Source organism: Aegilops tauschii, chromosome 6 (genome assembly GCF_002575655.3).
Source record: "Aegilops tauschii subsp. strangulata cultivar AL8/78 chromosome 6, Aet v6.0, whole genome shotgun sequence".
Classification (NCBI taxonomy): Eukaryota; Viridiplantae; Streptophyta; class Magnoliopsida; order Poales; family Poaceae; genus Aegilops; species Aegilops tauschii.
The window spans coordinates 491232673-491246781 of record NC_053040.3 but is presented as its reverse complement, the minus strand read 5'-3'; the positions used below and the strand labels follow the sequence as shown (position 1 = coordinate 491246781).

The 14109-nt window shown below is 46.6% G+C and overlaps 2 protein-coding genes across 3 annotated transcripts; one reads left to right on the top strand and one right to left on the bottom strand.

The window, feature by feature from the left end:
* Positions 1-3529: 3529 nt before the first annotated feature.
* On the bottom strand, positions 3530-6625 carry LOC109785967 (uncharacterized). Its single transcript, XM_020344554.4, has 6 exons — positions 6395-6625; positions 5449-5608; positions 4905-5092; positions 4659-4782; positions 4313-4443; positions 3530-4070 (listed from the first exon to the last, which is right to left on the bottom strand). The coding sequence occupies exons 1-6, from the start codon at positions 6623-6625 to the stop codon at positions 3939-3941; spliced, it is 966 nt and encodes a 321-aa protein (XP_020200143.1). The 3' UTR covers positions 3530-3938.
* Positions 6626-6830: 205 nt separating this feature from the next.
* Positions 6831-12071, top strand: LOC109785966 (DEAD-box ATP-dependent RNA helicase 48). 2 transcript variants are annotated; one of them, XM_020344551.3, is made up of 12 exons: positions 6847-7096; positions 7266-7332; positions 7418-8604; positions 9061-9167; positions 9401-9456; positions 9556-9780; positions 9871-10077; positions 10204-10290; positions 10854-10949; positions 11047-11262; positions 11436-11618; positions 11712-12071. In XM_020344551.3, the coding sequence occupies exons 3-12, from the start codon at positions 7484-7486 to the stop codon at positions 11940-11942; spliced, it is 2529 nt and encodes an 842-aa protein (XP_020200140.1). In that variant the 5' UTR covers positions 6847-7096; positions 7266-7332; positions 7418-7483; the 3' UTR covers positions 11943-12071. The 2 variants fall into 2 exon arrangements, with proteins under 2 accessions (XP_020200141.1, XP_020200140.1); XM_020344552.4 differs by lacking the exon at positions 7266-7332 and having other exon boundaries at positions 6831-7096.
* The last annotated feature ends 2038 nt before the right edge of the window (positions 12072-14109 follow it).

Sequence of the window (14109 nt, the reverse complement as noted above, 5' to 3'; positions counted from 1 at the left end):
AGCTGAATCACCCAAAAATTAAATATAAAATAAAATCGTACAGCCAGCTGCAGACATTTTATTTTATTTATTTATTTACTCTGCTTTGCTTCAGCCAGCCCATCTCTCGAAAAAGATTGCTCCCAAAATATTTACAAGAAAAAGGAGAGGAGGCGCCTTAATCAGCCCGTGATTAAGTAATTAACACCTGCTCCGCTCACGGGGTTGATTAAGCATTCACATGCGCCTCATGACTCTGCTTTATAGATCAGCAGATACCACTCTACTACTCCTAGATAGGAGCCCTCCAACAACCACAAGATATCACTGGCAAAAAAACAGCTTACTTAATTTCTTCAGATAAGGCAAAAAGGAAAAAGAAGAACAGCAACAACATCTCAGCATTTTAGATCCTACTCAACTATACGATTGTAAAGACACTGCTATTTAGTACTCCGTCCCTTCGATCCAAAATAAGTGTCGCGGTTCTGAACTAAGCTTAACCCAACCTTAGTTCAAAACCACGACACTTATTATGGATCGGAGGGAGCACGTACGTAAATGCTTAACCAACAAACTATCACGCCTTGGCCACATCAATCACTGCATATGTACACGAGGGCTGTAGCTAATCATGCAAGGAAGCAGGAATGGAGGGAGGGAGCCACACACAGCCCACAGGTATTGATGAGCATGCATACATACATACATACATCAATGGTGGTACTACGGCCTGTCTGTACCGTATTATCATCTTTCTAGGCTAGCCAGCTAAAAAAATAATGGGGGGAGGACAAAAAAAAGGGTATAGTATATGTATCTGGTGGCCATGGTGCCTGCCGCAGAGATCCACCGGAGCTGATGCCGACGATCCTCGTGACCCTGCGTTGATCCTCGTCAGTTGTGCAGAGGGTTGGGCCCCTGAGGAACCGCTCTCCTCGAGACGGTGAACTTCCCCGCGCCGATGTCGTCGGCGGCGGCAACGTCGTCGCCGCCTGCTTCTTGAGTAGGGGAGATGGTCGGGGGAAGCTCATGCTGGCCTTTGATGAGCTCACCGACCGCTTCTTCTTCCTCCCTCAGCGTTCTCAAGCCATGGCTCGAGCTCGGCTGGTGTGACATGGCGAGGAGCATGAGGAGGAGGATGCAGGGGAGCAAGGAGTGCTGCTGGGAGGATCTCCTCATGGCATGAGAGAGGGAGAGAGAGAGGAGCAGGGGAGGAGGAGGGTATTAATATGGATTTAGCTGGGGGAGAGAGGCCACTAATAAGAGGAGACACAGGTAACAAGAAATAGACACTGAGTGATCCTCCATCCTCCATCCTATATATGGCCTATAGTAGTAGTAGTACTCCACTGACTCTGACTACATGGTATGGTAATGTGTTCGGTTCACTAAAAGTTTGGCATGTGGGCCCCACCGATTCCCCCAGCAAAGAAAATCCATGTTTCCTGAATTTCTTGGATATGGAGACCAGAGCCTGGGCATGGGACCTGCCTGCCATGGTTAGGAGAAAAGCATGCATGGGCATGGCTAATCCTACTGACCAGATATGGGATATCTCTCTTTAGTATCTTCCAAGTGTCCCGTCCATGGACTTGGTGATCTAGAAAGGGGAGCAGGTGCTAGCAAGGTTTCCGTGAGGAAAAGCAGTGCACTTTAGGCTACATAAACTACATATATATAGAAAGAAAAGATATGTACATGAAACTCATGGTGCATAGAAAAATGGCTGGGCTGAGCAGGGGCCATTGACAACCTTGGCTGCTTGTGGCAGCAAGTCCTCCATGCCATCATGTTAGCCTGCCCAGGCAAGCAACCAAAGGGAACCAATGGCCCTGTCAACAGGAACCCCATGCCTTTGGTCATAGGCACAAGTTGACTGTGAGGTGAATGGAGATGTCTCCTACCCTTCATTAGACTTTCAGAGCATGGCAGTAGCTCAAGGCTCAAGCTTAGTTGATTAATTAGCAGGAACCCCATGCCTTAGGTTATAGACACAAGTTATCTGTTCATCTATCTATCTAATAGGGTGAAAGGAAATGTCCCCTACCATTAGACTTTCAGTGCATGCATGGTGGTAGCTCAAGATTAATTAGCAGCAGCAGTAGATTCCCCAACAGCGTAGGCCCCACACCTGGTGGGAATCCAGACACAAACAGGGTAGGTGCCCAGTAATCTAAATCTAAATAGTGCAAGGCTGGATCGAACAAGACACAAATGTCAATGTAAAGCACAGTCCCCCCTTCCCTCGATTAAATAAACAAATCATGCAAAGCGCAGTCTCCAAGTTTAGGAAGCATCCAGCAGCGTTAATGAAGAGGTAAAGGCGGTCATTTTCCTTGCACAAATCTTGCAGTCTACACGCGTCTTCCTTGCCAGCTTAGCACTTTTGGCAAGTCTGACAGATTCTAAGCTCCCAGCCAACCACCCTGGCTAAATTACCATCACAAATCTCACCGACAGTAGTGCTACTGCTTGATAGATTTTACTACTAGATCACAAATCTCACTGCCACTAGATCACAAATCTCACTGACAGTAGTACTACTGCTTGATAGATTTTGCGATGGACATGTTTACTAAATTGTTAATTGATGTGTGTCGGCGCCAGTGAGTTTTAACTGTGTGAGTGCCCTGGTTCATCAATGCTGCCCGCTCACTGCAAGCAGATCTGGCAGCGATTCAAAATCAAGCAACCAGACCACTGCTGAAGAGCAATGTTTGCCCTCCCACTTAATGCTGCTCTAGCTGGAGAATTGATGGAGTCGTACGAGCGATACACTGAGTTAGTACTGATATGCATGCATGCTTACCTGTGGAGAGGGCATCCAGTGGTGCTCGCTGCTCGGTGTTGACAGTGAATGAACGCCCATGAGCTGACTCACACAGATTGCCACAGGGGCAGGCAGGCTAATCTGGCATGATTAGCATAGTTGCAAAGCATAAGAATGCAGACATTCACTAACTGGCATGCTTTTTTTTTTGCTTCATATGAATGAGTGATACATATGGATCTAGCATCGCAGGAGCACATGAGTGTTACCTTGGAGGTGGGACCCCTGCCATCTGTGTTCCCCTGCAGTGTGGTCAAAAGCAACAGGGATTAGGGATAACACTCATGCTACAGCCTTCAGTAACAGGGCATTCCTTAAATTCATAGCTACTCTATATGACTTTCAATGCTTGATTAGCACTGGAGCAGCAGCAGTACTAGTTTACCTTTGTCCCCAGGCCACTCTGCAAGACAAGGGCATGAGTCAAATCATGTTGCTTCTGCCACAAGGCTACTGCCTCACGGTCTCCCCTCGTGGCCGCGTGAATCCCGCATCCAGTGTCTGCTTGGGTTTGATTGACAGACTTGCACACCAAGAACCTGCACTTCTGTTCAGTTTAATTTATATATGCAAAACAGAGTGACTCACCGAGACTGCAAAAAAAATTACCATTCACACAGAACAGGGTCAGTAAGATATCCTCCAGAGGAACAAAATTTCGGCCAACCTAACTTGGTCAGTAAGATATCCTACTTAAAATTATCAAACAGAGTATCATTCATCGGAGTGAAAAGATTCTTCATCGGTGATATATGGTAACGGTATATGTCGCAGACCAGAAGTACAGACTTCTGAAGAACACACATGGATGCCATTTTTATTCAGAATGGTACAGACAGTAAAACCAAGGGCAAGTTGTTCGATGGTAGCAAAGTTACATCTTTCACGCATACAGATCCAACAGAATCTACCGCTGCTGCAATTTCGGCAAACTAGTACGGGTTCTTTGTCAGGTAAAAGAAAGGGGGTTCTTTGTGTCACACTTCAATATTTTGTGGAGGAACTTGAACAAACAATTTATGAATATCATGTACTGGCTTCTGCGTCAAGTGTAGCTCTGACTCCATCCAGAAATTGTCACACTTCGATATTTTGTGGAGGAACTTGAACAAACAATTTATGAATATCATGTACTGGCTTCTGCGTCAAGTGTAGCTCTGACTCCATCCAGGAATGTAATCGGCTGGATACCAAGCGTCTGAGTTAGCCTGGTGATATCCATGGATATGTCTGACGGTGAAGCTACACCCCGGTTAACCTGGATAATAATAAATGGATGGGGCCATTAGCCACTGATAAAGGGTCATATGACTACACGATGCTTGAAATGAACTCATTTCAGGTAGACAGGCTGGAAACCTAAGACATAAAGGAAGAGCAAAGAAGCTAGCACAACTGCAAAATTAATTCAACCTGTAAAGTTCGTGACTGTACTATAGTGCATTGTGAACTACGACTATCACTGAAAACAGTTCACATGAGCAGAGGTAGAGTTCATACCGATGATGCAGGCACAGATTTGATCATCGACTTGCTATATCCACGAACTTCAGCAACAGACTCAGCCATCTGCAGTCTTGAAACCCTATCTGGTCCACCGACATTCAGAAGTAACTGAACTTTTTTGCCATCTGCAATATGTACTTTAGTGTCAGTGCAACTGATAAACGAATAATAAAGAATAAAACCACTTAAGATGCAGAGAACAATATTGAAGTTATTAAATGAAAAATGGAGTGCATTCTAGAAAGAGCAGATTTCATATAGTTAACCATTACGCCATGTACAAGGAGCATTCCTAATGACTGCACTCCATAAAATCACATTGAATTCACCTTTTTCATACCTGATAACCAACTTTTTGTCAAAGACAATATTACATCCACCATATCTTTTACATAAACTGGGCAGCGGTACTCATCATTAAAAAAATCAACTTGCTGGCCTTGTGAAAGGACAGCGTTCATCCACTGCAACCAAAGAGGCACGCAGTTTCTAATTAGATACTATATTCTGCAAGGGTTGTGCAGTCAAACAATTTTATTTTGTTTTAAATTTAGCAACAATGCTTTGGAGCGGTTGGTTATCTTACCTGGATAGGGAGCGATTTTTCAATAGGAGAGATTGTTTGTGGCCCGTAAATGATGCTGCTTCTCAAGATTGCATAGTTTGAGCATTTCTCAGTAATGAACTTCTCTGCAGCAACTTTTGATTTGCCATACATGTTCACGGGCAGTGTCTCATCCTCCTCTTTGTAGAAGGATTTCACCCCCTGATAAACTGTTGCACATGAGTTCTAGATTAGGTTTGGAGTTGGCACAGAAGATGGCATCTTAGTAAAAAATAACGTAAATATATAGTTACATACTACGTGCACCAGGCTTCCCTTTATACAGTTCTATAGTACTACGGATCAGGCAATCAGCAAGGTATAACTTTGGTAAGCTCTTCATTTGCCCTTGGCATTAAGCTCACCAAGATGATAAAGTAAACCTAAAGTAGGTCAAGTAGTAGTGCTAATTACCAACAAATATAAATGCAAGTGGACGCATGCTTGCTTGTAAATTCGGGCAAACGGTGGATGCCAAATATAACAGTACGAATGTATCACACATCAATTCACAAGAGTGCTCTACCTTGATCTGTGGAGAGATGAATCAAAAGAGTCTTGTCATTCCCGAAGCTCAGTGACCAATCGACAAGTGAAGAAGGCACATTAGTAGCCATGGCAGCAGCTGGGTCCGTTTCGCACGCCCGGGGAACCGAGATTGCAGCACAGTTCACAATCACATGTGGCTGAACAGGACAAGCATTACACTCTCAGTTAGAGGACAACAATAGAATTTTACGAACTCATGTACGGAAAGAACAGGAGATCGGTAATGCACAAGGTTCAGTTGTGGATTCTGCCCAACTGGATAGTCCAAAAGTGTCGCAACACTGACTTTACAATGAATACACTGCATTCAAGCATGAAAGAAACAGTGAAAAATTATGCGAGCACAGAAATGATGTCCGGATATTACGCTCTGATGTGGTTGAGTACTAAGCGGTGCGGGCATGTAAGAATGAACCACTGTTGGCAGAGAAATCCACCGTGGAAGATTCACAATGGCACCGTAGCTGGCACTGCAAGAAGCCATGTTCTTGGCATTCTGAATGCGCGGTTTACTTTACTCCCCTGAAAATTCAGGCGAACTTGTACAAATTTCAATCGTGCATCACAGTCAAACCGTTTCTCTCAGCTACACAAAATAGCCAACTAGTACAGACTTAGCAAGGACAGAATTCATGGTAAATTGGTAACTGACTTTGGCATCCATGGTACAGTACTGACTATTTTGGCATTCATGGTAACTGACAACCTAAAGGCAACGTTTCTACAGACTTTGGCACCGTGCACGCACGCACACTGACCAACGTGTTGAGAAACCAAGTGAGCAAGCACTCGCAGTGCCGGCCGGCTGCAGCTTGGCGGAAAAGGTGTTGGGCGAAATGCCATTCACGGCCAGACAGCACGCACGGCGGCGCTAACCAGGACGGAATGGGGCGCTCGCGGAATGGGGAGGGGGATGCAGGTACCTGGCCGAAGGACGCGGATACGGCCTCGAGCCCGTCGCCGGAGCGGAGGTCGGCGCGGAAGGCGCGGACGCCTGGGAGCGCGTCGAGCAGCGGCCGCGGCGCCGCCCCGCGGCGGTGGGTGAAGGCCACGTCGACGCCGCCGTCGCCCCCGGCGGCGAGCGCGGCGAGGAGGTGCTGGCCGAGGTAGCCGCTCCCGCCCACCACCAGCACCCGCCCCCTCTCCCCCTCCATCTCCGATCTGCCAACCGCCGACGGCCAGCGAGGGAAGCGAAGTCAGCAGCTGGCGAGGAGCGGGGTGGGGTGGGGGTGGGCCCCGCCTGTCAGCCACCGCTCGTCCCGCTGGCCCGCGCAGAGCGCTGGACTCCGCGACCTGAATGCGGAGGCGTCATCAACTTGTTCGAAGGCGGAAACCTTTCTGCTCATCTACACCATCAGTAAAAACCTTCGGCCGTCAACTCTAAACCCTACACACCCTGCCCGACGCACCGCCGCCGGCCGCCCCGTCCCCGCCTTTGCCCGCCTCGCCGCCCTTGCTCGTCGCCGGCGGCCCATCCTCCCAGGAGGCTCCTCCGCACCTGCCTCTCCGTCGCGCCCTCGGCCTACCCCGGCCGTGACCCTGCTGCCCTGCCGCGGCCCTGCAAGCCGGCGGCAGCCACCCACCGCCCAGTCTGCACTCCGGCACTCGGCTCAGCCTGATCTGAGGTACCATTTTTCAATCCCCCAATTTTCGATTTAGGGTTAGCTTCACTGCTTGCTGATTCCTTGTGCTGCGCACGGTCCACTACAATGCATGAACATGAACCGGTTAACTTAGGGCATCATTTCTGTTCAATTGTGCCACTGATTGATGAACGGTAAATTCTTATTGCAGAATTATTGAAGAAATGCAGGCTTCTTTTATGCAAAGCTGAGACTTGAATGAGAATTCTAGTGTGTTTGTAAGACCATGTTAATCTATTTCTATGTGGTATTTGCAATTAATTACAATGTTTACATGTCATATTTGTTGTCGATTTTTTTTAGGTGGATCACCCTGTTGTAAATTAATTGCTAGCTCCGCCACTGCTCGTCGCCGGAGAAGAACCAGAGATGGGGGGCGGGCCGCGGACGTTCCCTGGGGGGCTGTCCAAGTGGCAGCACAAGCGGATGCACGAGAAGCTGGCGCGGGGGAAGGAGCGGGGCCTGCTCCGCCATGAGAAGCAGCTCTACCTCGCCCGCCTCCGCTCCGAGATCCGCGCCTCCCACCTCCCCGGCGCCCCCGCCTCCCCCGCCGACCATGCCGGCCCCACCTCCTCGCGCGCCCACATCCGCGCCCTCGCCGACCGCTTCCTCCGCCCCGGCGCCGAGGACCTCTGGAACGACGACGACGGCCCGCTACGCCGCGCGCGGCTCCCCCCGCATCAGCAGCAGCCAGCGAGGAGCCTGCCGTCTGGCGCCCGGATGGTCGACTGGAAGCAGGTGGAGTCCGGGGAGAAGCTGAAGCCGCCCCGGGGAGGAGGGGACTGGAAGGACTGGGAGGAGCTGGATTCTGGGGAGCCGACAGCGGGAAGGGGAGCCGGAAATGAGCAGCGATTGCCCGCCGCGTTCAACCAGAGGAGAGGGTACGGGACAGCCGCTCCCTGGTGGTGGCAATGGAGCCCGGGCTCCGGCACGCCTTCGCAGAGGAAGGAGGCGTCCTTCGGCTTCTTCGGTCCGAAGAGATGCTACTCGATGATGCCTCCATGCTCGCCGTGCCGGGAATCGGGTGCTGTGCTGATGCCGTTGGTTGCTAGACAGCTCGCCGAGGCTGGAGATGGCAGGAATGCGACACCGTTGGCTCTGTTTTATACTCAGGAGAGGTTGTACTCTGTAGCAGCCCCACGGCGGTTTGGCCAGAAATGGAGGCCGGATTCATCGGACGAGGATGAGGAGGTTATGCCGGCTGCTAGGGATCTGAGGTTGGCAAAATTCGTGGCTTCGAGGGAAGATGAGTCGGAAGATGATGAACCGGGGGAGACGAGCGCCATCAGGAGGAAATGGAGCACTGCTGCTCTGAGGAACTGTGATATGAAGAGAGATAGGAGACCGCTCAAGTCCTACGAGGAGGAAAGCGATGATGATATCACTGGTAGAATCCAAGAGCTGCGAGAGGAGATAAGAAACAGGGAGGTGCTGGGTGCTGAGAGGAGGCGGTACGAGTCAAGGGGTGAATCTGTGTTTACCAATAAAAGGTTACACTCTCACCATTATCTCTGATGTTGTTTATTTTCCTCGTAACCGATTGCCTCATTTGTTGTGTGGCCTGCTAACTTTGTCAGAAGTAGTGTCTGCATGGTTGAATTAGGAAAAATCAACTAAGAAGACTTGACATGTGTGGCTCTTGATGTATGAGTCACCGAAGTTGCCCCCTTATGAAGTTTCTTTTTGTTAGTCAGGCACTGGTCTATAAACAAGAATTGGCCACCCGCAATGCAAATGATAGACATAATGTTTGTAGCACATCCTGCTTTTTTACATGCCTTCTAACTCAAGATTAATGAATGATCGGTGAATTAACTTCTTCAAATCACACTCCATCCTACACTGCAATAGTGATTATGCCCATCTTATCGACAAGTTATGATATTTCTTTTTTCCTTAGATTTGATGAGTTGGCATCACAAGTCATGTTCTTGTTTTATCTTCAGATTCGATGAGTGTGGCATCTCCCCACTTACTGTCAAAGCACTCACTGATGCTGGATATATACAGACAACTGTTGTCCAGGAAGCAGCTCTTCCAGTTTGTCTCGAAGGTATTATATCTTATTTCACTTTCCTCGTGAACGAATTTCCTGAATCACGGGGAAAGAATCACAACCTTTTGGCGGTAATATTATGGGACGTGTTGCTTGACTTCAGTAGTTTGTATTTAGCACTTGACTCCAGTAGTACCATTTTGGCTGTGCATGAACTATCTGAAGATGCTATCACCGAAACCTTGCAACGATCAGGGGATTGCTCCTCACTCATCAATGTCTAAATGCAGGTAAAGATGTTCTTGTCAAGGCTAAAACTGGAACCGGCAAAAGTGTAGCTTTTCTGGTAATGTTCATTTGCAAGAAGTTAGTTACTTTGGGATTTGTTCCTTTCGGTTTTGTTGCCCTTCAACCAATTTATTAAAAGCAGTGAATTGATAAACAGCTTCCTGCAATTGAATCAGTCTTGAATGCCATGAAGAGCCATACAAATCATCGAGTGTCTCCAATATTTGCCCTTGTTCTATGCCCTACAAGAGAGCTTGCCGTCCAGGTTACAGCTGAGGCGAATGTTTTGGTGAAGTACCATCATGGAGTGGGTGTTCAGTCTCTTATTGGTGGCACTAGATTCAAGCTTGATCAAAGACGGTTAGAGTCCGATCCATGCCAGGTTTGTAGCATTTACTGAGCTACTAAAGATCAAGTCTAAACTCCTAACTGCTGGGTAGACTTATATATGGTGGGAGTTTTCCCTTTGCAGATTTTAGTGGCAACACCTGGTAGGCTGCTGGATCATATTGAAAACAGATCTTCATTCTCTGTCCGCTTGATGGGATTGAAATTGCTTGTGTTGGATGAAGCTGACCACTTGCTAGATTTGGGTTTTCGAAAAGACATAGAGAAGATTGCTGATAGCTTGCCACGCCAAAGACAGACACTACTATTTTCAGCTACTGTTCCAAAAGAGGTAATGTAGTCAGCATAGCCTGTAGCATGAGTGCCTTTCTTGTATCATATAATCTGTAGTTTACCTTCTTTATGGACACCCACTGGTCTGAAAATGGGAATGATGGTTCTCATTCTTTATTGGCAGGTTCGAAGGGTTTCACAGATGGTTTTAAACAAGGATCATGTTTTTGTTGATACAGTGGGCTTGGGGGCTGTTGAAACTCCTACTAAGGTTTCTATTTCTACTCCTACTCAAGTAATATTTGGCACCAATGACAAACAGAATAATCTTCCATTAGTGGCTGCAAAGCACTTGTTTCATTCTGGCTTCTGCAAGTAAAGAGTGTTACGGTTGACATTCTCACTTTGCATTTCCCTTACCAGATGTAGGCAGTCGATGTGTTTTTATTTTATTTTTGGATAAGGCAGTTGATGTGCTGATGCTATGGTGTTCTATTGCATCATTCTATTTAAGAAAAGGACCCCATTTAGCTGTTTAGAGTTTTACACGTTGTTCAGCTTTCATTGGAAGTTTGTCATGCAAAAGATGTCGACATTCACATAAACATTTATACCAAATGTCACGTTGTATGATAACACAAGCAGCACTTCTGAACGAATTTGATCTAAAAGTAAAATATTTCTCCCTCCGATCCATATTAATTGTTGCTGATTTAGTTAATATGGATCAGAGGGAGTATGATTCTGTAATAGCCTTTCTTCTCTTATCTGTTATGGATTTTTTTTTGTGTGGTAGAATATTGATCCCTTAATGTCTTCTGTTCTTGAGCTTAGGTACAACAGCAATATCTCGTGGTACCACATGAACTGCACTTTCATATGGTTCATCGCCTTCTTCGAGAGCATATTGATCAGGAAGTGGACTATAAGGTCCTCCCTCCTCTGCCCACATCGCTTGATCAAGCAGTATGATTTGCTGGTAAATTTGCAATTTCTTAAATCACTAATGTCTTTCCATTGCATGCAGGTGATAGTTTTCTGCACAACTGCCATGGTGACTGAATTTATGTATATAATGCTTCGAGATCTGAAGCTAAATGTCAGAGAGATACATTCAAGAAAGCCCCAGCTTTATAGAACACGTATTTCTGAAGAGTTCCGGGATTCCAATCGCCTGATTCTGGTAACATCAGATGTTTCAACACGTGGAGTGAATTATCCAGATGTTACCCTAGTGATTCAGGTAGAATTTCTTTTCTTTTTGATGGTTAATACAGCTGAGGAAGTTTCTGAGCAAGAACATTTATCTGCCTAGACTAAAGCAACTGCAGGAGTGGCAGCTATCTCTTGAATGCCATTACTTTGCATGGTTGTCTTCACCATTGCTGCTCTAACCGCACATTATGATTGTATTAGGCTGGTGTTCCTCCTGGTAGAGAGCATTATATTCATCGTCTTGGAAGGACTGGAAGGGAAGGTAAATCCGGGAAAGGAATTCTGTTGATTGCGCCATGGGAAGAGTATTTCTTGAAGGAGATACATGATCTTCCAATACAGAAGGCTCCTGTGCCACAGATTGACCAGGAGATGAAACAAAAGGTTTGACTCCGCGTACTTGTTCATATTTTGTATTTCGGCGTTATATGCATACATTCTCGTCTGATTATTTTCCTGAATTTTCTGGTACTGCAGGTTGATGATTCGATCAAGATTGTTGACATGAGCATCAAGGAAGCCGCATACCATGCATGGCTTGGTTACTATAACTCGATAGCTGATATTAGCAGAGACAAAGTCATGCTCGCTGACCTGGCTAGTAGGTTCGGCGTCTCTATCGGCATGGAAAAGCCTCCGACGCTGTTTAGGAAAACCGCCTTCAAGATGGGGTTAAAGGGTGTACCAGGAATTCGGATAAGAAAATGAATAACCAAGCTACATTTTATCTCCCATTCTGTAATTCGTCTTATTTCTAATTTTCACTACATCAAGTCTGAAACTGATCGATGACTTGTTGACTGGCTCAAACGAAGAACGACTCTCACATTTTTCTTACGGCCTTACACTCATCTGAATGAGCTTTGGTCGACTGTGACAGATGTATTTACCCTTGGCATTATTGCCTTATTGTCCAGCCTCTTACTCTTTGGGGTGTACTTGCCTGCAGCCAAAGTGCCTCTTTGAGGGTTCACATAGGTAATATCATGCTTGTCTCTCATGTAAGATGGACTCTGTAAATCAATATCTCTTCGGGAGTTAGCTTGACGAAAGCTAAATAGATTATTTCTCTGTTTATGACAAGCCTATCTGTGAGAGCTTAAGGTCAGTTTGTTTTCAGATGAAATATGAGACTATCATCTTGTTTCTGTTCCTACCATATCTTGCTTTAATTCCTGAAGCAGTTGGGTTGCTAATGCGAACGTCAAAGGCCACTGCTTTACAACATTTAAGATGGAAGAAATACTGGAAGCTGTTTGTAGCTACTTGTCTCAGCTGACTTCTGGTTTTTGTTCTTACAGACAAGAGGCCTGGGGATTGTAATCAATGGTGTGAGTAGAAAGAGGACTGAAGATTAATTATTCCTCTCAAAGCCCATGCGGAACCAGTTGTTATTTCACAGGTTATTTACCTTTTCCAATCTCACCAGTTAACCTCCTGATATCTCCTGACGTTTTATCACATTGCAAAGTGGTTGGTCTTCTTTCTCTAATCCTGAATTGAACTGAATAAACAGATCGATGCACTAAGCAGCTCTCGGATGCACGTGCCAAAGGCCTGTAGAAAGCTCAAGAGAACACCTCGAGGGAAGTCGAGGAAGAGCTTTCAAGGTTTTCTAAAGATGGGGATCCTCCATTGGATTGAGAAGAAGGTGAGCCCGCCCAAGATCCGAAAAGGAGTTCTTCATAGGCTGGGTAACACAACCTTTTTGACACCCAAAACGATGCTACTCTTTGGAGTGGTTGCTCCTCAGGAACTCACAAAATGAACACTGTTGATTGAGTCAAATAAGAATCGCGGTATTTTCAGTCCCTTTTGCTGCCCTGCACAGCAGCAAACTGTATGTGGAATCTTTCTGCTTTGGGCACCTAGTGAAATGAAACCAAACACATATCACAACCAGTTTTTTCTAAACTGAATGATCCATTGACTGGCTGACTTCGATGATGCTAACGACGCAAGCTCATTGTTCGGAAGTTATAGATGGTATCTCATATGTTTCCATCTGTTGCATCGACGTGTTTCGTGAACTCTTACCGGGGTATCTTGTGCTGTTCTTTTCCAGATCGATGCATCACTCACCGGCACTTGGTCAAGTGGCACGTGAGATGAGCCTGATGAGGAGGACATGTAACACCTCTTTCTGGCGACACGCGTGTGTGGCCTAGGCTTGGTCACTGAGCACAGGAGCTCATGGCGGATGCAGTTTTTTTTTTTTGAAACGAGGCAAAAGACTTGCCATTTTCATTGATTAAGAAGAAGAGAATTACCCGGTTAATTAATGGAAAACCGGGCTAAAACTGATACAACACAACCCACATGACATGGGCCCCATCGGCCAACCTGGCCACCGAGATGGAACAGAATCCACGACGGCACATGCCAACAGATGGCCACACTCGCAAACAACCGACAGCTCCGACTTCGACGACGAGAAACAGAAGGGAAATATGTAGGACTTGCGCCGACCGTGCCCTCCGCAAACGACCGCCGAGTGTCTGCCATCGTCACCACCTGGACTCGCTCCATCGCAGCTCCGACTTCAAAGCAACCAAGCAACCATGGCGGATGCAGTTTTGTTGCTCTGTGGCCTGTAGAAGCAAGCCCTTAGTGTGTGTGTGTTTTTTGGCGGGGGGAAAGAACAAGACAAGTAGAGAAACTATATACATACTGATGCACTTGGTACCTGTGGAGCTGAAGTGAGAGATATATATTTTCAGATTGGATGGATCTGTCTGTGTCACGAGGCATGGGCTTGTGCAATGTCGTTAGAGACCCGCATCTAAGGCCTTTGTATAATGTGCGAGGTGCTTATAGTCAAATAACCCAAGCCGATGCTTATTTTTATAAGAGGAGTGGCTAATTAAGATCTCTA